Here is a 24,154-nt window from a genome sequence, read left to right on the forward strand (position 1 = left end):
GTGATTAACACTGAACCCTATGGGAGTCTCAGTGATTAACACTGAACCCTATGGGAGTCTCAGTGATTAACACTGAACCCTATGGGAGTCTCATTGATTAACACTGAACCCTATGGGAGTCTCAGTGATTAACATTGAACCCTATGGGAGTCTCAGTGATTAACACTGAACCCTGTGGGAGCCTTAGTCTGGCTCTATGAGCCTCAGTGATTAACACTGAACCCTATGGGAGTCTCAGTGATTAACACTGAACCCTATGGGAGTCTCAATGATTAACACTGAACCCTATGGGAGTCTCAGTGATTAACACTGAACCCTATGGGAGTCTCAGTGATTAACACTTAACCCTATGGGAGTCTCAGTGATTAACACTGAACCCTATGGGAGTCTCAGTGATTAACACTGAACCCTGTGGGAGTCTCAGTGATTAACACTGAACCCTATGGGAGTCTCAGTGATTAACACTGAACCCTATGGGAGTCTCAGTGATTAACATTGAACTTTATGGGAGTCTCACTGATTAACATTGAACCCTATGGGCGTCTCAGTGATTAACACTGAACCCTATGGGAGTCTCAGTGATTAACACTGAACCCTATGGGAGTCTCAGTGATTAACATTGAACTTTATGGGAGTCTCACTGATGAACACTGAACCCTATGGGAGTCTCCGTGATTAACACTGAACCCTATGGGAGTCTCAGTGATTAACATTGAACCCTATGGGCGTCTCAGTGATTAACACTGAACCCTATGGGAGTCTCAGTGATTAACATTGAACTTTATGGGAGTCTCACTGATGAACACTGAACCCTATGGGAGTCTCAGTGATTAACACTGAACCCTATGGGAGTCTCAGTGATTAACACTGAACCCTATGGGAGTCTCAGTGATTAACATTGAACCCTATGGGCGTCTCAGTGATTAACACAGAACCCTGTGGGAGCCTCAGTCTGGCTTTGTGACAACGTAATGACATCATCACGTCACTGGATACATCTTCCTGACGTCATCGCGCACGGTAGCGCGGTGACGTCGGCAAACTTAGCGTCGACCGCAAGCCTGAGAAGATCCGTGTCCCGACGTCACCGCGCACGGCACGCGCGGCGACGTCACGACGCACGGTAGCGCGGTGACGTCAGCCTACCCAACCAACCGCCTTCCAAGACGCCTGTCCCAGACGTCAAGACGCACGGCAGCGCAGGGACGTCACGACGCGAGGCGACGTCACGACGCACGGCAAGCGCGGTGACGTCAGGGCCACTCAAACCGCCTTCCAAGACTCACTGTCCCAGAGACATCATGACGCACGCACGGTATTACGGTGACGTCACGACGCACCGTTGCGCGGTGACGTCGCCACCTCCGCGCCCACCGCAAAGAACGTCTCGTGACGTCACCACGCACGGCGCAAGCGTGCGACGATGACGTCATCACGCACGGCGCAAGCGGCGACGACCATTACCACCGCGCCGCGGCTCGCGCGTCGACGTCGACGTCACGACGCACGGTGGCGCGGTGACGTCACCGCGTCTCCCTCTCTCTCCCTCCTCACGCCTCCCCAACATGGATCTGAAGCGCTCCGCCATCCTCTCGCTCGCGGCCTACGCGGGCGATTCCGACGCCGACTCGGACAACGACAACGACGGTGAGGGAGGGGGGGGGACCCCCCGGCGCCCCCCACCACGGCGAAAGAGAGAGGGGGGGGACCACCCCCCCCTGATGCCCCCCCCTTCACTCCTCGCGTCGTTCGTTAATACCCCCACCCGACCCCCCCCGGCTTGCCTTGCTCTCACCGGCCGGGATCGCGCGCGCTTTTCCCGCGGGGTTTTCAGGCGAGCCCCGGAGGGCCCGCAGTGATCCTAGGCCGCGGCCTACCGTTTGTGTTGCCGTGTTTGTTATGATAAATTAACATTTCGTATTCAATTTAAAGTTCGGCTTTTGTCTCTGTGTGTGCGTGGTGTGTGTAGTACATAGACACTGCTGCTGCTACTAACACCACTTGCCCCTACAGTCTGTTGAGGCTACCCGGGGGAGCTTTGTCTGTGCGTGTGGTGTGTGTAGTACATAGACACTGCTGCTGCTACTCGCTAGCTAACAGCACTTGCCCCTACAGCCCTGCTAGAGGCTACCTGGGGGAGCTTTGTCTGTGTGTGGTGTGTAGTGCATAGACACTGCTGCTGCTACTCGCTACTAACAGCACTTGCCCCTACAGCCCTGCTAGAGGCTACCTGGGGGAGCTTTGTCTGTGTGTGGTGTGTAGTACATAGACACTGCTGCTGCTACTCGCTAGCTAACAGCACTTGCCCCTACAGTCTGTTGAGGCTACCTGGGGGACCTGTGCCTGTGGCTGCAGGCGTTAACATCATTGGGCTGGTGCCCGGCTACAATGAAGACGCTGGGCCAGACCTGAGCCTCGGAGGAGGAGGGGATGGAGGAGGAGAGGGAGGAGAGGATGAGATGGAGGTGAGAGGTGGTGGTGGTGATGGTGATGGTGGTGATGGTGGTGGTGGTGATGGTGGTGGTGGTGATGGTGGTGGTGGTGATGGTGGTGTGACGGTGGTGGTGGTGATGGTGGTGTGACGGTGGTGGTGGTGGTGTGACGGTGGTGGTGGTGGTGGTGATGGTGGTGGTGGTAGTGGTGATGGTGGTGGTAGTGGTGATGGTGATGGTGGTGATGGTGGTGGTGATGATGGTGGTGATGGTGGTGTGGTGGTGGTGATGGTGGTGGTGGTGGTGGTGTGGTGGTGGTGATGGTGGTGGTGGTGGTGATGATGGTGATGGTGGTGATGGTGGTGGTGATGGTGGTGATGGTGGTGGTGGTGATGGTGGTGATGGTGGTGATGGTGGTGTTGATGGTGGTGGTGATGTGGTGATGATGGTGGTGATGGTGGTGGTGGTGATGGTGGTGATGGTGGTGGTGGTGATGGTGGTGTGACGGTGGTGGTGATGGTGGTGTGACGGTGGTGGTGGTGTGATGGTGATGGTGGTGATGGTGGTGGTGGTAGTGGTGATGGTGGTGATGGTGGTGGTGGTGATGGTGGTGGTGGTGGTGATGGTGGTGTGGTGGTGGTGGTGATGGTGGTGATGGTGGTGGTGATGATGGTGGTGGTGGTGATGGTGGTGTGGTGGTGATGATGGTGGTGGTGGTGATGGTGGTGGTGATGGTGGTGGTGATGGGTGGTGGTGGTGGTGGTGGTGGTGATGATGATGATGATGATGTTTATGATGATGATGATGCTGATGATGTTGGTGATGATGCTGGTGATGATGATGATGTTTGTGATATTTTTTTCAGGTTCAAAATGAGGGAGACAAGAAGTCTGCAGAGGAGCTGGTGGGTGAGTTTTAGTTAGTGAGAGAGTTAGTGTTAGTTAGTGTTAGTTAGTGTGTGTTAGTGAGAGTGTGTGTTAGTGAGAGTGTGTGTTAGTGGGTTAGTGGGTGAGTTAGTGTGGGTGTTAGTGTGTGTTAGTGTGTTAGTTAGTGTGTGTGGGAGTTAGTGTGTGTTAGTGTGTGTGTTAGTGAGAGTGTGTGTTAGTGTGTTAGAGGGTTAGTGGGTGAGTTAGTGTGGGTGTTAGTGTGTGTTAGTGTGTTAGTTAGTGTGAGAGTGTGTTAGTGGGAGTGTGTGGGTGAGTTAGTGGTGGACCGGCTCTGGCTCCTGCCACCATGAGGGGTGGACAGTCCTCTACTCGGGGCAGCAGACTGCCAAACAACAGGGTGTGGCTCTTCTTTTGAACAAAAGAATGAAGGGGGCGTGGGAGCGTGGCGGTGAGGTGTGGGAAGCTGTAAGCCCCAGGCTACTTTGGGCTCGCCTTCCCATCAACCGGAGGCGAGGAATGGTGGTCGTGGTTACTTATGCCCCCACCGAAGATGAACATCCGTGGAAGGATGCAGGCAAAGCCGATGAGTCAGATGCCTTCTATGACCTCCTGTCACAGGTGCTGGCTAAAGTGGCCCCTCGGGATAGAGTCATCATGTTGGGTGACTTCAATGCTCGAGTTGATCATGATACTGGCACCTGGTCTGGAGTGATTGGAGGGCATGGGCCAGATCAGCTCAATAACAACGGTAGGAGGCTGCTAGATTTTTGTGCAGCCCATGGGCTTGTAATTACCAACACGCTGTTCCGGCATCGGCGCATCCACACAACATCATGGATGTATGCCGGGTCCAAGCAAGAACATCTGCTGGACTACATAGTGACGGACCAGCGGATGCGAGCCCATGTCCTTGACACCAGGACCTACCGTGGAGCTGATCTGTCCTCTGACCATCGACTAGTCATCTGTAAGATGCGCCTGCCATTCTTCCACTCCAGTGGTGGGTGTACACCCAGGACCCCATTCCGACCTAAAGTGGCCTGGTCTCAGTTATCTGATGAAAGTTGCAAGCGAGAATTTCATCATCGCTTGCGGCTGGGATTGGCATCGTCCCCGACTCCTTCTGATGTCGAGGGTAAATGGGCGAGGTTTAGGACTGTGACTCATGCAGCTGCAATGGCTGCTTTGGGTACGCGGTCCAGACCTCCCCAGAGACCCTGGCTGACAGAGGAGGTGTTCAGGATGGTTGAGAAAAAGCGACAGGCCCACTGTCATCGGCTACAGAATCCCACGTCAGAGAATGAGGAGGCTTACCGCAGCCTTCGCTCGGAGGTTCGGAGAGCCGTGAGGCGCTGCAAGGATGGGTGGTGGTCGCGGGTTGCTGAGGAGATGGAGTCTGCCTCAGTGGCCCGCGATCACAAATCTCTATTTAACTCCATCAAAAAAGTAACCTGCAGCGCCACACATATTACCATCATTAGGGGAAAAAACGGTGATCCAATCTCCGACCCCCAGGAACAGGTTTGTAGATTTGCTGAGCATTTCTGTGAGGTCCTGGGGGAGGGAAAATTCCTCAGCCAGGAAAACATCGTGGCACAAAGTGAGGATTACCCTGCTGAGGCTGCGGTGCCTCAAATATTGGAAGAAGTCACCCCCTGTGAGTGGCTGGCCGAGGTGCCATCTGTTGAGGAAGTACTGAAGGCGATCCGGAGTCTGAGACCAGGAAAGGCAGCGGGCAGAGATGATCTCCCAAGCGAAATGCTGAGGGAGGGTGGCGTTTGTGCACAGACTGCCCTATATGACATCATAACAACAGTCTGGACCACTGGACGGGTTCCGTAGGATTGGAAGGATGCCCTGGTGGTCCTCCTCTTTAAGAAGGGGGACCGCACAGACTGTAACAACTACAGGAGCATCTCACTCCTCAGTGTGCCGGGAAAGGTCCTGGCAAGGATTATTCAGCATCGCCTTGCCAGGCAAGCTGAGGAGAGGCTTGCGGAGCCCCAATGTGGTTTCAGGATAAGGCGGTCCTGCACAGATGCCATATTTTCTGTCCGTCTGCTACAGCAGAGGTGTAGGGAATTCCAACAAGAACTACATCTCTGCTTTATTGACCTGGTCAAGGCCTATGATACCATCAGTAGGCCTGGGCTCTGGGTCGTTCTTCGTGCTTTTGGAGTACCTGACCCTCTGCTCACGATCATTAAGGACCTTCATGATGGTGAGCGGGCCCGGGTAAAACTACGTGGCCGGGAGTCAGAGCCATTCCCTGTACACCTTGGGGTGCGACAGGGATGTCCTCTGGCTCCCACATTATTTAACATCTATTTTGACCACGTAGTTCGTGAAGCCTTCAATAGCTTTACCGGGGGAATCTCCATATGGTACAGATATAATGGGAGGCTAATCGATGCATGGGTGCGGTCAAGGGATGGCTCCCTATTGCTCAACCTCGTTATGTATGCTGATGATTTGGTAATAGCTGCTCAGTCAGAGGAGGAGTTGGAGACGCTGCTGCTGAGACTGGAGCGTGCCACTAAGAGGTGGGGCCTTACCATCAGCTCCACCAAAACTAAGCACCTGCCTGGGTATTTTGTACCATCGGACACTCCACCCCCACAACTCCCAATCGGTGATGGGGCAGTTGTGGAGAGAGTGGAGAGTTTCCCATACCTGGGCAGTGTGCTTATGACTGGCTCCAGTTTAACAGCAGAGGTCTCACTCCGAATCAGTCGAGCGGCAATATCTTTTCATCGGTTGTGTATCGCTGTGTGGAAGCTACCTGGTCTGTCGCTCCGCACTAAGCTTCAGGTCTTCTCGGCCACGGTCATTCCCTCCCTTCTCTACGCTTGCGAAACGTGGACCCCCCTAATGGAACATCTTCGCCGGTTAGAAACATTTAGGCTAGCCTGCCTACGATCCATCCTGGGTTTAACCAGGCTGGATTGTGTGAGGAGCTCAAAAATCCTTGAAAGATCTGGGCAGGGTCCCATCGGTGAGCTCCTCCGGCAGGCAAGGCTGCGTTGGCTGGGTCATGTAGCCCGCATGCCCAGCCACCGCATGCCGAAACAGCTTTTGTTCGGCCAGATCGAGGGGGCTAAGCGGGCGCGGCACGGGCTAGAGAAGAGATGGAGTGATGTGGTACAGGAGGACGTGGAGCTGAGTGGACTTGCCGATGACAGGTACCAGCAGTGTCAAGATCGGCCTCTGTGGAGGAGGCTCGTGAAGGACGCTGCTACTGGGCAGTTGGAGGCAGTCGCCCTCCAACAACAACGGAGGGCGGAGGAGCGACGCTCACAACAACGAGCGGAGCGCCGGGTGGCTAAAGCACAGCGGGTTGGCACAGTAGGGGGCACAGGTGGTGCATCAGCCAGTCATCTCAGTCATCTCAGTCAGTCGACCCGTGGCACCTGCTGGGTCTGCCCCGTGACCTCCTGCCAGCGGGCGTTCGACACTTCACGTGGCCTCAGGGTGCACATAGCCTGGCACAAGCGTCGTGGTGACGTCACCGCCACTTAGTGGCGAATGGCGGTTGTTGTTGTGTGAGTTAGTGTGTGAGTTAGTGTGAGAGTGTGTTAGTGGGAGTTAGTTAGTGTGTGAGTTAGTGTGTTAGTGGGTTAGTGTGTTAGTGTGTGAGAGTGTGTTAGTGGGTGAGTTAGTGAGAGTGTGTTTGTGTGTTAGTGTGTTAGTGGGTCAGTTAGTGAGAGTGTGTTAGTGTGTTAGTTAGTGAGAGTTAGTGTGTTAGTGGGTGTTAGTTAGTGTGTGGGTGAGTTAGTGGGAGAGTGTGTTAGTTAGTGGGTGTGTTAGTGTGTTAGTTAGTGTGTGTGTTAGTGTGTGTGTGTTAGAGAGAGTGTGAGTTAGTGTTAGTTAGTGTGTGTTAGTGAGTTAGTGGAAGAGTGTGTTAGTTAGTGTGTGTGTGGGTGAGTTAGTGTGTGTTAGTTAGGTGCTCGCTAACAGCACTTGCCCCTACAGTCTGTTAAGGCTATACGGGGGATCTTTGTTAGTTAGTGAGAGTGTGAGTTAGTGTTGGTGAGTTAGTGAGAGTGAGAGTTGGTGTGGGTGAGTTAGTGTGTGGGTGTGTTAGTGTGTGAGTTAGTGAGAGTTAGTGTGTTAGTTAGTGAGTGTGTGTGTTAGTTAGTGAGAGTTAGTGTGTTAGTGAGTGTTAGTTAGTGTGAGTGTGTGTTTGTGTGTGAGTTAGTGTGTGTGTGTTAGTGGGTGTGAATTAGTGTGAGTGTGTGTTAGTGGGTGAGTTAGTGTGTGTGTGTGTGTTAGTGGGTGCGTTAGTGTGTGTGTGTTTGTGGGTGTGAATTAGTGTGAGTGTGTGTTAGTGGGTGCGTTAGTGTGAGTGTGTGTGTGAGTTAGTGGGTGAGTTAGTGAGTAGGTGGGTGAGTGGATGAGTGAGTGGGTGGGTGAGTGAGTGAGTGAGTGGATGAGTGAGTGAGTGGGTGAGTGAGTGAGTGAGTGGATGAGTGAGTGGGTGGGTGAGTGAGTGAGTGAGTGGATGAGTGAATGGGTGAGTGAGTGGATGAGTGAGTGAGTGAGTGGATGAGTGAGTGAGTGGATGGGTGAGTGGATGAGTGGATGAGTGAGTGAGTGGGTTGGTAGGTGAGTGAGTGAGTGAGTGGATGGGTGAGTGAGTGAGTGAGTGGGTGAGTGAGTGGATGAGTGAGTGAGTGAGTGGATGAGTGGATGAGTGAGTGAGTGAGTGGATGAGTGGATGGGTGAGTGGATGAGTGAGTGAGTGGATGAGTGAGTGGATGAGTGGGTGATTGAGTGGGTGAGTGAATGGATGAGTGGGTGATTGTGTGAGTGAGTGAGTGGATGGGTGAGTGAGTGGATGAGTGAGTGAGTGGATGAGTGAGTGAGTGGGTGAGTGGGTGAGTGAATGGATGAGTGAGTGAGTGGATGGGTGAGTGAGTGAGTGAGTGGATGAGTGAGTGGATGAGTGAGTGTCTCTCTGTGTCCGTGTCTCCACAGCCTCCTTCTCTAACCGAGTGAGGCAAATGTCCACCGATGAGATTCAACTTCCTCCAGAGCCCATAGGCCGATGCTCCAACCAGTTACAGGTACCGTGGCTTGTCTCTCTGTCTCCCTGTGTCTCTCTGTGTCTCTGTGTGTCTCTCTGTGTTTCCCTCTGTGTCCCTGTGTGTCCCTGTGTCTCTGTGTCTCCTTGTGTCTCTGTGTGTATCTCTGTGTCTCTGTGTGTCTCTGTGTCTCCCTGTGTCTCTCTGTGTCTCCCTGTGTCTCTCTGTGTCTCCCTGTGTCTCTGTGTGTCTCCCTGTGTCTTCCTGTGTCTCCCTCTGTGTCCCTGTGTCTCCCTGTGTCTCTGTGTGGCTCCCTGTGTTTCCCTGTGTCTCTGTGTGTCTCTGTGTGTCTCTGTGTGTCTCCCTGTGTCTCTCTCTGTGTCTCTGTGTCTCCCTGTGTCTCCCTGTGTCTCCCTGTGTCTCCCTGTGTCTCTGTGTGTCTCTGTGTGTCTCTGTGTGTCTCTGTGTGTCTCCCTGTGTCTCCCTGTGTCTCTGTGTGTCTCTGTGTGTCTCCCTGTGTCTTCCTGTGTCTCCCTGTGTCTCCCTGTGTCTCTGTGTGTCTCCCTGTGTCTTCCTGTGTCTCCCTGTGTCTCCCTGTGTCTCTGTGTGTCTCTGTGTGTCTCCCTGTGTTTTCCTGTGTCTCCCTGTGTCTCCCTGTGTCTCTGTGTGTCTCTGTGTGTCTCTGTGTCTCCCTGTGTCTCTCTGTGTCTCTCTGTGTCTCTTTGTGTCTCTGTGTGTCTCCCTGTGTCTCCCTGTGTGTCTCTGTGTCTCCCTGTGTCTCTGTGTGTCTCCCTGTGTCTCCCTGTGTCTCTCTGTGTCCCCCTGTGTCTTCCTGTGTCTCCCTGTGTCTCCGTGTGTCTCTGTGTGCCTCTCTGTGTCTCTGTGTGTCTCCCTGTGTCTCCCTGTGTCTCTCTGTGTCTCTGTGTGTCTCCCTGTGTCTCCCTGTGTCTCCCTGTGTCTCCCTGTGTCTCTGTGTGCCTCTGTGTGTCTCCCTGTGTCTCTGTGTCTCTCTCTGTGTCTCTGTGTCTCCCTGTGTCTCTCTGTGTCTCCCTGTGTCTCTGTCTGTCTCTGTGTGTCTCTGTGTGTCTCCCTGTGTCTCCCTGTGTCTCCCTGTGTCTCCCTGAGTCTCCCTGTGTCTCTCTCTGTGTCTCTGTGTCTCCCTGTGTCTCTCTGTGTCTCCCTGTGTCTCTGTGTGTCTCTGTGTGTCTCTCTGTGTCTCTGTGTGTCTCCCTGTGTCTCTCTGTGTCTCCCTGTGTCTCTGTGTGTCTCTGTGTGTCTCTCTGTGTCTCTGTGTGTCTCCCTGTGTCTCTCTGTGTCTCCCTGTGTCTCCCTGTGTCTCTGTGTGTCTCCCTGTGTCTCCCTGTGTCTCTCTGTCTCCGTGTGTCTCTGTGTGTCTCTGTGTGTCTCTCTGTCTCTCTGTGCGTCTTTCTGTGTCTCCCTGTGTCTCCCTGTGTCTCTCTGTGTCTCTCTGTGTCTCTCTGTCTCCCTGTGTCTCTCTGTCTCTCTCTGTGTCTCTCTGTGTCTCCCTGTGTCTCCCTGTGTCTCTCTGTGTCTCTCTGTCTCCCTGTGTCTCTCTGTGTCTCTCTGTCTCTCTGTGTCTCTCTCTCTCTCTGTCTCTCTGTCGCTCTCTGTCTCTCTCTGTGTGTCTCTCTGTGTGTCTCTCTGTGTCTCTCTGTGTCTCTCTCTGTGTCACCCTGTGTCTCTCCCTGTGTCTCTCCCTGTGTCTCTCCCTGTGTCTCTCTGTATGTCTCTGTGTGTCTCTCTCTGTGTCTCTCCCTGTCTCCCCTCACTCTGCCACTCTCCCCCCCCCCCACTCTCCCCCCACCACTCTCCCCCCACCACTCTCCCCCCACCACTCTCCCCCCACTCTCTCCGCAGGAGAAGATTGTTCGTCTGTACGAGCGTAAGGTCCATCAGGGAATCGACCTGAACGTGGTGATTCAGCAGAAGAAGGAGTTCAGGAATCCTAGGTGAGTGGTGAGTGAGTGGTGAGTGAGTGAGTGGTGAGTGAGTGGTGAGTGAGTGGTGAGGGAGTGGGTGAGTGGTGAGTGAGTGGTGAGTGAGTGAGTGGTGAGTGAGTGGTTGGTGAGTGAGTGACTGAGTGTGTGAGTGAGTGGTGAGTGAGTGAGTGGTGAGTGAGTGAGTGGTGAGTGAGTTAGTGAGTAGTGAGTGAGTGGTGAGTGAGTGGGTGAGTGGTGAGTGAGTGAGTGAGTGATGAGTGAGTGGTGAGTGAGTGGTGAGTGAGTGAGTGGTGAGTGAGTGGTGAGTGAGTGAGTGGTGAGTGAGTGAGTGAGTGGTGAGTGAGTCAGTGACTGAGTGAGTGAGTGGTGAGTGAGTGAGTGAGTGGTGAGTGAGTGAGTGAGTGGTGAGTGGGTGGTGAGTGAGTGGTGAGTGAGTGGTGAGTGAGTGAGTGGTGAGTGAGTGGTGAGTGAGTGGTGAGTGAGTGGTGAGTGAGTGGGTGAGTGGTGAGTGAGTGAGTGGTGAGTGAGTGGTGAGTGAGTGGTGAGTGAGTGAGTGGTGAGTGAGTGGTGAGTGGGTGAGTGGTGAGTGAGTGAGTGAGTGGTGGGTGAGTGGTGAGTGAGTGAGTGAGTGGTGAGTGAGTGGTGAGTGAGTGAGTGAGTGGTGAGTGAGTGGTGAGTGGGTGGATGAGTGAGTGAGTGGTGAGTGAGTGGTGAGTGTGTGAGTGAGTGAGTGGTGAGTGAGTGAGTGGTGAGTGAGTGGTGAGTGAGTGAGTGGTGAGTGAGTGAGTGGTGAGTGAGTGGTGAGTGAGTGACTGAGTGGTGAGTGAGTGAGTGTGTGAGTGTGTGAGTGAGTGAGTGGTGAGTGAGTTAGTGAGTGAGTGGTGAGTGAGTGACTGAGTGTGTGAGTGAGTGGTGATTGAGTTAGTGAGTGAGTGAGTGGTGAGTGAGTAGTGAGTGGGTGAGTGGTGAGTGAGTGGTGAGTGAGTGGTGAGTGAGTGGTGAGTGAGTGGTGAGTGAGTGAGTGGTGAGTGTGAGTGGTGAGTGAGTAGTGACTGAGAGAGTGGTGAGTGAGTGATGAGTGAGTGGTGAGTGAGTGAGTGGTGAGTGAGTGATGAGTGAGTGGTGAGTGAGTGAGTGGTGAGTGAGTGGTGAGTGAGTGGTGACTGAGTGGTGAGTGGTGAGTGTGTGAGTGACTGAGTGAGTGAGTGGTGAGTGAGTGAGTGGTGAGTGAGTGGTGAGTGAGTGGTGAGTAAGTGGTGAGTGGTGAGTGAGTGGTGAGTGAGTGAGTGGTGAGTGGTGAGTGAGTGGTGAGTGAGTGAGTGGTGAGTGTGTGAGTGGTGAGTGAGTGAGTGACTGAGTGAGTGAGTGGTGAGTGAGTGAGTGGTGAGTGAGTGAGTGGTGAGTGAGTGAGTGAGTGGGGAGTGAGTGGTGAGTGGTGAGTGAGTGGTGAGTGAGTGAGTGGTGAGTGAGTGAGTGAGTGGTGAGTGAGTGATGAGTGAGTGGTGAGTGAGTGAGTGGTGAGTGAGTGGTGAGTGAGTGAGTGACTGAGAGAGTGGTGAGTGAGTGGTGAGTGAGTGAGTGGTGAGTGATTGGTGAGTGAGTGGTGAGTGAGTGAGTGGTGAGTGAGTGAGTGGTGAGTGAGTGGTGAGTGAGTGACTGAGTGAGTGAGTGGCTGAGTGTGTGAGTGAGTGATTGGTGAGTGAGTGGTGAGTGACTGAGTGAGTGAGTGACTGAGTGAGTGAGTGACTGAGTGAGTGAGTGGCTGGGTGGGTGAGTGAGTGGTGAGTGAGTGGTGAGTGACTGGCTGGGTGGGTGAGTGAGTGGTGAGTGAGTGGTGAGTGAGTGGTGAGTAAGTGGTGAGTGAGTGAGTGGTGAGTGAGTGAGTGGTGAGTGAGTGGTGAGTGACTGAGTGAGTGAGTGGTGAGTGAGTGGTGAGTGAGTGAGTGACTGAGTGAGTGAGTGAGTGATTGAGTGTGAGTGAGTGATTGGTGAGTGAGTGGTGAGTGACTGAGTGAGTGAGTGAGTGACTGAGTGTGTGAGTGGTGAGTGAGTGGTGAGTGACTGAGTGAGTGAGTGGTGAGTGAGTGGTGAGTGAATGAGTGAGTGGTGAGTGAGTGGTGAGTAAGTGGTGAGTGTTTCTGTGTGTTGCAGTATCTATGAGAAGCTGATCCAGTTCTGTGGAATTGATGAATTGGGAACCAACTATCCAAAGGTACAAACTCACCACTCACTCACCACTCACTCACCACTCACTCACTCAGTCACTCACTCACCACTCACTCACCACTCACTCACCCACCCAGCCACTCACTCAGTCACCACTCACTCACCCAGCCACTCACTCACCACTCACTCACCACTCACTCACCACTCACTGCTCACTCACTCACTCACCACTCACTCACCACTCACTCACCACTCACTCAGTCACTCACCACTCACTCACTCAGTCACTCACTCACTCACCACTCACTCACCACTCACTCACCACTCACTCACCCAGCCACTCACTCAGTCACCACTCACTCACCCAGCCACTCACTCACCACTCACTCACCACTCACTCACCACTCACTTATCCACTCACTCATCCACTCACCACTCACTCACACACTCACTCATTCACCCACTCACCACTCACTCACCACTCACTCAACCACTCACTCAACCACTCACTCACCACTCACTCACACACTCACTCACCACTCACTCACCACTCACTCACTCACCACTCACCACTCACTCACTCACCACTCACTCACCACTCACTTACTCACCACTCACTCACCACTCACTCATCCTCTCACTTATCCACTCACTCATCCACTCACCACTCACACACTCACTCACTCATTCACTCACCACTCACTCACTCATCCACTCACTCACCATTCACTCACACACTCACTCAGCCACTCACTCACCACTCACACACCACTCACTCACCACTCACTCTCATACTGTCACCCACACAAAACACGAGTGATGGTGGTTATTGTGGTGATGGTGGTTATTGTGGTGATGGTGGTTATTGTGGTGATGGTGGTTATTGTGGTGATGGTGGTTATTGTGGTGATGGTGGTTATTGTGGTGATGGTGGTTATTGTGGTGATGGTGATTATTGTGGTGGTGGTGGTTATTGTGGTTGTGGTGGTTATTGTGGTGATGGTGGTTATTGTGGTGATGGTGGTTATTGTGGTGATTATTGTGGTGATGGTGATTATTGTGGTGGTGGTTATTGTGGTTGTGGTGGTTATTGTGGTGATGGTGGTTATTGTGGTGATGGTGGTTATTGTGGTGATTATTGTGGTGATGGTGATTATTGTGGTGGTGGTTATTGTGGTTGTGGTGGTTATTGTGGTGATGGTGGTTATTGTGGTGATGGTGGTTATTGTGGTGATGGTGGTTATTGTGGTGATGGTGATTATTGTGGTGGTGGTGGTTATTGTGGTTGTGGTGGTTATTGTGGTGATGGTGGTTATTGTGGTGATTATTGTGGTGATGGTGATTATTGTGGTGGTGGTTATTGTGGTTGTGGTGGTTATTGTGGTGATGGTGGTTATTGTGGTGATGGTGGTTATTGTGGTGATGGTGGTTATTGTGGTGATGGTGATTATTGTGGTGGTGGTTATTGTGGTTGTGATGGTTATTGTGGTGATGGTGGTTATTGTGGTGATGGTGATTATTGTGGTGGTGGTGGTGGTTGTTGTGGTGGTGGTGGTGATGGTGGTGATGGTGATGGTGGTGGTCGTGATGGTGGTGATGGTGGTGGTGATGGTGGTGGTGATGGTGATGGTGGTGATGGTGGTTGTTGTGGTGGTGATGATGGTGAAGGTGATGGTGGTGATGGTGATGGTGGTAGTGATGGTGGTGATGATGGTGGTGATGGTGATGATGGTGGTGATGGTGGTGATGATAGTGGTGATGGTGGTGATGGTGGTGGGGATGGTGGTGATGGTGATGGTGTTAATGGTAGTGGTGGTGGTGATGATGGTGTTAATGGTGGTGGTGATGGTGGTGATGATGGTGTTAATGGTGGTGATGGTGGTGGTGGTGATGGTGTTAGTGGTGATGGTGGTGATGATGGTGGTGATGGTGGTGATGGTGGTGGTGGTGGTGGTGATGGTGATGGTGGTAATGGTGGTGGTGGTGGTGATGGTGGTGATGGTGATGATGGTGGTGGTGGTGGTGATGGTGGTGATGGTGGTGGTGATGATGGTGGTGATGATGGTGGTGATGGTGATGGTGGTGATGGTGGTGATGGTGGTGATGGTGATGGTGGTGATGGTGTTGGTGGTGATGGTGGTGATGGTGTTGGTGATTGTGGTGATGGTGTTGGTGATGGTGGTGATTGTGGTGATTGTGATGGTGGTGATTGTGATTGTGGTGATTGTGATGGTGGTGATTGTGATTATGGTGATTGTGATGCTTTCTCAGGATATATTTGATCCACACGGATGGGCAGAAGATTCTTACTACGAAGCTTTGGGTACCTCACTCACCTACTCACTCACCTACTCACTCACCCACTCACCTACTCACCTACTCACTCACCCACTCACTCACCACTCACTCACCTACTCACTCACCTACTCACTCACCTACTCACTCACCCACTCACCTACTCACCTACTCACTCACCCACTCACTCACCACTCACTCACCTACTCATTCACCTACTCATTCACCTACTCACCTACTCACTCACCTACTCACTCACCTACTCAATCACCCACTCACCTACTCACCTACTCACCTACTCACTCACCCACTCACCTACTCACCTACTCACTCACCCACTCACTCACCACTCACCTACTCACTCACCTACTCAACTACTCACTCACCTACTCACTCACCTACTCACTCACCTACTCAATCACCCACTCACTTACCTACTCAACCACTCACCTACTCACCCACCTACTCACCCACCTACTTACCTACTCGCCCACCTACTCACCTACTCACTCACCTACTCACCTACTCACTCACCTACTCACTCACCTACTCACTCACCACTCACCTACTCACCTACTGACCTACTCACTCACCTACCCATTCACCTACTCACTCACCTACTCACTCACCTACTCACTCACCTACTCACTCACCCACTCACCTACTCACTCACCACTCACCTGCTCACCACTCACTCACCTACTCACTCACCTACCCACCTACTCATTCACCACTCACTCACCTGCTCACCACTCACTCACCACTCACTCACCACTCACCACCTGCTCACCACTCACTCACCTACTCACTCACCTGCTCACTACTCACTCACCTGCTCACCACCTGCTCACCACCTGCTCACCACTCACTCACCTACTCACTCACCTACTCACCTACTCACTCACCTCCTCACTCACCACTCACTCAGTCACTCACTCAGTCAGTCACTCACCACTCACTCACCACCTGCTCACCACCTGCTCACCACCTACTCACCACCTACTCACCTACTCGCTCACCTACTCACTCACCTACTCACCAGCTCATCGACCTACTCATTCACCTACTCACTCACCTACTCACCTACTCACCTGCTCACCACTCACCTACTCACCACCTACTCACCACCTGCTCACCACCTACTCACCACCTGCTCACCACCTGCTCACCACCTGCTCACCTACTCACTCACCTACTCACTCACCTACTCACTCACCTACTCACCTACTCACTCACCTCCTCACTCACCACTCACTCAGTCACTCAGTCAGTCACTCACCACTCACTCACCACCTGCTCACCACCTACTCACCACCTACTCACCACCTACTCACCTACTCACCTACTCACTCACCTACTCACTCACCTACTCACCTGCTCACCACCTGCTCACCCACCTACTCACCACCTGCTCACCTGCTCACCACCTGCTCACCATCTGTCTCTCTTCTCTCAGCCAAGTCTCAGAAACTTGAAATGGAGAAATTGGAACGTGCAAAAAAAGAGCGGACAAAGGTGAGGATTACTCACCACTTACTCACCACTTACTCACCACTTACCACTTACTCACTCATCCACTCACCCACTCATCACACACTCATCCACTCACTCACCACTCACTCACCACTTACTCACTCACTCACCACTTACTCACCACTTACTCACCACTTACTCACCACTTACTCACCACTTACTCACCACTCACTCACCACTTACTCACCACTCACTCACCACTTACTCACCACTTACTCACCACTCACTCACCACTTACTCACCACTCACTCACCACTTACTCACCACTCACTCACCACTCACTCACCACTTACTCACCACTCACTCACCACTTACTCACCACTCACTCACCACTTACTCACCACTTACTCACCACTCACTCACCACTTACTCACCACTCACTCACCACTCACTCACCACTTACTCACCACTTACTCACCACTCACTCACCACTTACTCACCACTTACTCACCACTTACTCACCACTCACCCACTCACCACTCACTCACCACTCACTCACCACTCACTCACTCACTCATCCACTCACCCACTCACCACTTACTCACCACTCACTCACCACTTACTCACCACTTACTCACCACTTACTCACCACTAACTCACCACTTACCACTTACTCACCACTTACTCACCACTTACTCACCACTCACTCACCACTCACTCACCCACTCACTCACCACTCACTCACCACTTACTCACCACTTACTCACCACTCACTCACCACTTACTCACCACTTACTCACCACTTACTCACCACTCACTCATCCACTCACCCACTCACCACTCACTCACCACTCACTCACCACTCACTCACTCACTCATCCACTCACCCACTCACCACTTACTCACCACTCACTCACCACTTACTCACCACTTACTCACCACTTACTCACTCATCCACTCACCCACTCATCACACACTCATCCACTCACTCACCACTTACTCACCACTCACTCACCACTTACTCACCACTCACTCACCACTTACTCACCACTTACTCACCACTCACTCACCACTTACTCACCACTCACTCACCACTTACTCACCACTTACTCACAACTCACTCACCACTCACTCACTCACCACTCACTCACCACTCACTCACCACTCACTCACCACTTACTCACCACTCACTCACTTACTCACCCACTTACTCACCACTCACTCACCACTCACTCACCACTCACTCACCACTTACTCACCACTCACTCACTTACTCACCCACTTACCCACTTACTCACCCACCCACCCACTCACTCACTCACCCACCCACTCGCTCACCCACTCGCTCACTCACCCACCCACTCACCCACTCACCTACCCACCCACTCACTCACCCACCCACCCACCTACTCACTCACCCACTCACCCACCCACTCACTCACCCACTCACCCACTCACTCACTCACCCACTCACCCACCCACCCACTCACCCACCCACTCACCCACCCACTCACTCACTCACCCACTCACTCACCCACCCACCCACTCACTCACTCACCCATCCACTCACCCATCCACTCACTCACCCACCCACTCACCCACCCACTCACTCACCCACTCACTCACCCACTCACCCACCCACTCACTCACCCACCGACCCACTCACCCACCCACCCACCCACTCACCCACCCACTCACTCACTCACCCACCCACCCACTCACTCACCCACCCACTCACCCACCCACTCACTCACCCACTCACCCACCCACTCACTCACCCACCCACCCACTCACCCACCCACTCACCCACCCACTCACCCACCCACTCACCCACCCACTCACCCACCCACCGACTCACCCACTCACTCACCCACCCACTCACTCACCCACCCACCCACCCACTCACCCAACCACTCACTCACCCACCCACTCACCCACCCACTCACCCACCCACCGACTCACCCACCAACCCACCCACCCACCAACCCACCCACCCACCCCACTCACCCACCCACCCACTCACCCACCCACCCACTCACCCACCCACTCACCCACTCACCCACTCACTCACCCACTCACTCACCCACTCACTCACTCACTCACCCACTCACTCACCCACCCACTCACTCACCCACCCACCCACTCACCCACTCACTCACTCACCCACTCACCCACCCACTCACCTACCCACCCACCAACCCACTCACCCACTCACCCACTCACCCACTCACTCACTCACCCACTCACTCACCCACTCACTCACCCACCCACTCACTCACCCACCCACTCACCCACCCACCCATCCATTCTCTCTCCACTGCTTCACAGATAGAGTTTGTGACTGGGCTCAGGAAGCCGGTAACCATGGCGACAGCAGCAACAACAACAACCGGAGCAACAACAGCAACAACCGGGGGCACAACCACCACAGGTTTGTATCCATACAACAACAACCACCACCACTACAACCACCACCAGCACAACCACCACCACAACTACAACCACCACCACAACCACCACTAGCACAACCACCACCACTACAACCACCACCACAACCACCACAGTTTTGTATCCATACAACAACAACCACCACTACAACCACCACCACCACTACAACCACCACAACAACAACCACCACCACAACTACAACCACAACTACAACCACCACAACCATCACAACCACCACCAGCACAACCACCACAACCACCACAACCACCACCAGCACAACCACCACAACCACCACAACCACCACCACAACCACCACCACAACCACCACCACAACCACCACCACAACCACCACCGCAACCACCACCACTAGAACCACCACCAGCACAACCACCACCACAACCACCACCACCACTACAACCACCACCACAACCACCACCACAACCACCAGCACAACCACCACCACTAGAACCACCACCACAACCACCACCACAACCACCACCACCACTACAACCACCACCACAACCACCACCACAACCACCACCACAACCACCACCACCACTACAACCACCACCACAACCACCACCACAACCACCAGCACAACCACCACCACCACAACCACCACCACAACCACCACCACTAGAACCAAGACTACAACCGCAACTATTATAACCACCACTCACTCAGTCAGTCACCCACCCACTCACCCACCCACCTACCCACCCACTCACCTACCCACTCACCTACCCACCCACCCACCCACTCACCTACCCACCCACCCACCCACTCACCTGTCCACCCACCCACCCACCCACTACCCACCCACCCACTCACCTACCCACCCACCCACTCACCTACCCACCCACCTACCCACCCCTCACCTACCCACTCACCCACCTACCCACCCACCTACCCACCAACCTACCCACCCACCTACCCACTCACCTACCCACCCACCCACTCACCTACCCACCCACTCACCCACCCACTCACCTACCCACTCACCTACCCACCCACTCACCTACCCACACACTCACCCACCCACTCACCTACCCACTCACCTACCCACCCACTCACCCACCCACCCACCCACTCACCCACCCACCCACCCACTCACCCACCCACTCACCTACCCACTCACCCACTCACCCACTCACCCACCCACTCACCTACCCACTCACTCACCCACCCACCCACTCACATACCCACTCACCTACCCACCCACTCACCTACCCACCCACTCACCTACCCACCCACCCACTCACCCACCCACCACCCCTACCCACTCACCTACCCACCCACCTACCCACCCCACCCACTCACCCACCCACTCACCCACCCACTCACCCACCCACTCACCCACCCACTCACCTACCCGCTCACCCACTCTCACACCCACCTACCCACCCACTCACCTACCACACACCCCACTCACCCACCCACTCACCCACTCACCCACCCACCCACTCACCCACTCACCCACCCACTCACCCACCCACTCACCTACTCACTCACTCACCCACCTACCCACCCCACCCACCTACCCACTCCACCTACCCACTCACCCACCCACTCACCCACCCACTCACCTACCTACCCACCCACTCACCCACCCACCCACTCACCTACCACCCACCCACCCACTCACCCACCCACTCACCCACTCACCCACCCACTCACCCACTCACCCACCCACTCACCCACCCACTCACCCACCCACCCACTCACCCACCCACCCACCCACCCACTCACCCACCCACTCACCCACTCACCCACCCACTCACCCACTCACCCACTCACCCACCCACCCACCCACACCCACCCACTCACCCACCCACTCACCCCACTCACCCACTCACCCACCCACTCACCCACCCACTCACCCACCCACCCACTCACCCACCTCACTCACCACCCACCCACTCACCCACCCACTCACCCACCCACCCACTCACTCACCCACCCACTCACCCACTCACCCACCCACTCACCCACTCACTCACCCACCCACTCACCCACCCACTCACCCACTCACTCACCCACCCACTCACCCACCCACCCACTCACCCACCCACTCACCCACCCACTCACCCACCCACTCACCCACCCACTCACCCACTCACCCACCCACTCACCCACCCACTCACCCACCCACTCACCCACTCACCCACCCACTCACCCACCCACTCACCCACTCACCCACCCACCTACCCACCCACTCACCCACCCACCCACTCACCCACTCACCCACCCACTCACCCACCCACTCACCCACCCACTCACTCACCCACCCACCCACTCACCCACCCACTCACTCACTCACCCACCCACTCACTCACTCACCCACCCACTCACCCACCCACTCACCCACCCACCCACTCACCCACTCACTCACCCACCCACTCACCCACTCACCCACCCACTCACCCACTCACCCACCCACCCACCCACTCACCCACTCACCCACTCACCCACCCACTCACCCACTCACTCACCCACTCACCCACCCACTCACCCACTCACCCACCCACTCACCCACCCACCCACTCACTCACCCACTCACTCACTCACTCACCCACCCACCCACCCACTCACTCACCCACCCACTCACTCACCCACCCACTCACCCACCCACTCACCCACCCACCCACTCACTCACCCACCCACCCACTCACTCACCCACCCACTCACTCACCCACCCACCCACTCACCCACTCACTCACCCACTCACCCACCCACCTCCCCCCCCTCTCTCCCCCTCCCACCCTGCAGAACCACTGAGGCGGCGTAGCAAGTGGGATTCCGCCGTCCCCATGGCAACCACGGCCCTGGGGGTGGGGGCCGCCTCCGGCCTGCCCCCGCCTCCCCTTGGCCACCCTCCACCCCTCCCTCTCATCTCCATGGTGACGGCCCCGCCTACCGCGGGCCTGGCCCCGCCCACCTCCTCCCACGCCCCGCCCATGCTGGGCCTGGGCCAGCCCGCCCTGCCCCAGGCCCCGCCCTCGCTGGGCCTGGCCCCGCCCTCGCTGGGCCTGGCCCCGCCCTCGCTGGCCCACGCCCCGCCCACGGGCCCGGTTGCCACGGCGACGGGGGTGGGGGGCTTGCCGATGGGCGGGGCCAATCGGGGCCCCTCCACCACCCTCATCTCGGCACTTGGAAACATCCGGAAACACCGCAGCTGATTGCGGTTATGGGGGGTGGGGGTGGGACCGCGATTTCCGGATATCGGGGAGAGATACCGGATGATGTCGGGGAGAGGTTTCCGGATGTCGGGGAGAGGTTTCCGGATTTCGGGGAGAGGTTCCGTTTATGGGGGAGAAGAGTGTCTGGATATCAGGGACTGTGGTTCCGGATATCAGGGAGAGATACCGGATGATGTCGGGGAGAGGTTTCCGGATGTCGGGGAGAGGTTCCGTTTATGGGGGAGGAGAATGTCTGGATATCAGGGACTGTGGTTCCGGATATCGTGGGAGAGGTTCCAGATATGGGGGGGGGGGGGAGGAGAGTGTCCGGATATCGGGGAGAGATACCGGGAGGGGTAGACCCACCCCCTCCTCATCATCACCACGGCGCTGTGTGGGGGTGACTAGCGGGGGGGCGTGCCGCTCCTGGAGATCGTGTGGAGTGAATTAAAAGTCGTGCCGTGGGTAACAACATCAGCAGCAGCAGCCTCAGCCTCTGTGTGATGTAGCAATCATCAGGCGTGGGGGAGGGTGGGTGGGTGGGTGAGTGAGTCATTGGATGGGTGAGTGAATGGATGGGTGAGTGAATGGATGGATGGGTGAGTGATTGGATGGGTGAGTGAATGAGTGAGTGAGTGAATGAGTGGTTGGGTGATTGGATGGGTAAGTGAATGAGTGGGTGAGTGAATGGGTGGGTGAGTGAATGAGAGGTTGGGTGATTGGATGGGTGAGTGAATGGATGGGTGAGTGAATGGATGGATGGGTGAGTGATTGGATGGGTGAGTGAATGAGTGAGTGAGTGAATGAGTGGTTGGGTGATTGGATGGGTAAGTGAATGAGTGGGTGAGTGAATGGGTGGTTGAGTGAGTGAATGAGTGGTTAGGTGATTGGATGGGTGAGTGAATGAGTGGTTGGGTGGTTGGATGGGTGAGTGAATGAGTGGGTGAGTGAATGGATGGGTGAATGAAGGGATGGGTGAGTGAATGAGTGAGTGAATGATTGGATGGGTGAGTGAGTGAATGAGTGGTTGGGTGATTGGATGGGTGAGTGAATGAGTGGTTGGGTGATTGGATGGGTGAGTGAATGAGTGAGTGAATGAGTGGTTGGGTGATTGGATGGGTGAGTGAATGAGTGGGTGAGTGAATGGATGGGTGAGTGAATGAGTGGTTGGGTGATTGGATGGGTGAGTGAATGAGTGGTTGGGTGATTGGATGGGTGAGTGAACGGATGGGTGAGTGAATGAGTGAGTGAGTGGTTGGGTGATTGGATGGGTGAGTGAATGAGTGGTTGGGTGATTGGATGGGTGAGTGAATGAGTGGTTGGGTGATTGGATGGGTGAGTGGGTGAGTGAATGGATGGGTGAGTGAATGAGTGGTTGGGTGATTGGATGGGTGAGTGAATGAGTGGGTGAGTGAATGGAAGGGTGAGTGATTGGATGGGTGAGTGAATGAGTGGTTGGGTGATTGGATGGGTGAGTGAATGAGTGGTTGGGTGAATGGATGGGTGAGTGAATGAGTGGTTGGGTGAGTGAATGAGTGGTTGGTTGATTGGATGGGTGGGTGAGTGAATGAGTGGGTGAGTGAATAGATGGGTGATTGAATGAGTGGGTGAGTGATTGGATGGGTGAGTGCTTGGGTGGGTGAGTGGGTGAGTGAGTGGTTGAGTGGGTGGGTGAGTGAGTGGGTGAGTGATTGAGTGCGTGAGTGAGTGGGTGAGTGGTGAGTGAATGGATGGGTGAGCGAATGAGTGGGTGAGTGAATGGATGGGTGAGTGAATGATTGGATGGGTGAGTGAATGAGTAGGTGAGTGAATGAGTGGGTGAGTGATTGTATGGGTGAGTGAATGATTGGATGGGTGAGTGAATGAGTGAGTGATTGGATGGGTGAGTGAATGAGTGATTGTATGGGTGAGTGAATGAGTGGGTGAGTGAATGAGTGGTTGGGTGATTGGATGGGTGAGTGAATGAGTGGTTGGGTGATTGGATGGGTGAGTGAATGGATGGGTGAGTGAGTGAATGAGTGGTTGAGTGATTGGATGGGTGAGTGAATGAGTGGTTGGGTGATTGGATGGGTGAGTGAATGGATGGGTGAGTGAATGAGTGGTTGGGTGATTGGATGGGTGAGTGAATGAGTGGGTGAGTGAATGGAAGGGTGAGTGAATGGATGGGTGAGTGAATGAGTGGTTGGATGGGTGATTGAATGAGTGGTTGGGTGATTGGATGGGTGAGTGAATGAGTGAGTGAGTGAATGAGTGGTTGGGTGCTTGGATGGGTGAGTGAATGAGTGGATG

At 54.6% G+C, this 24,154-nt stretch overlaps 1 protein-coding gene across 3 annotated transcripts; it reads left to right on the forward strand.

The window, feature by feature from the left end:
• Window positions 1-1,494: 1,494 nt before the first annotated feature.
• On the forward strand, window positions 1,495-22,339 carry LOC116937031 (SAP30-binding protein). 3 transcript variants are annotated; one of them, XR_012940766.1, is made up of 11 exons: window positions 1,541-1,647; window positions 2,315-2,465; window positions 3,298-3,340; window positions 8,297-8,385; window positions 10,222-10,313; window positions 12,456-12,516; window positions 14,742-14,793; window positions 16,222-16,280; window positions 18,567-18,669; window positions 21,456-21,941; window positions 21,984-22,339. XR_012940766.1 is itself a non-coding variant. In XM_076064536.1 (10 exons), the coding sequence occupies exons 1-10, from the start codon at window positions 1,566-1,568 to the stop codon at window positions 21,863-21,865; spliced, it is 1,101 nt and encodes a 366-aa protein (XP_075920651.1). In that variant the 5' UTR covers window positions 1,495-1,565; the 3' UTR covers window positions 21,866-22,339. The 3 variants fall into 3 exon arrangements, 2 of the variants coding, with proteins under 2 accessions (XP_075920651.1, XP_075920650.1); XM_076064536.1 differs by having other exon boundaries at window positions 1,495-1,647; window positions 2,356-2,465; window positions 21,456-22,339; XM_076064535.1 differs by having other exon boundaries at window positions 1,542-1,647; window positions 21,456-22,339.
• The last annotated feature ends 1,815 nt before the right edge of the window (window positions 22,340-24,154 follow it).

Source organism: Petromyzon marinus, unplaced genomic scaffold (genome assembly GCF_048934315.1).
Source record: "Petromyzon marinus isolate PM22_M1 ecotype Great Lakes invasive population unplaced genomic scaffold, UKy_Petmar_22M1.pri1.0 PM_Scaffold_509, whole genome shotgun sequence".
Taxonomy (NCBI): Eukaryota; Metazoa; Chordata; class Hyperoartia; order Petromyzontiformes; family Petromyzontidae; genus Petromyzon; species Petromyzon marinus.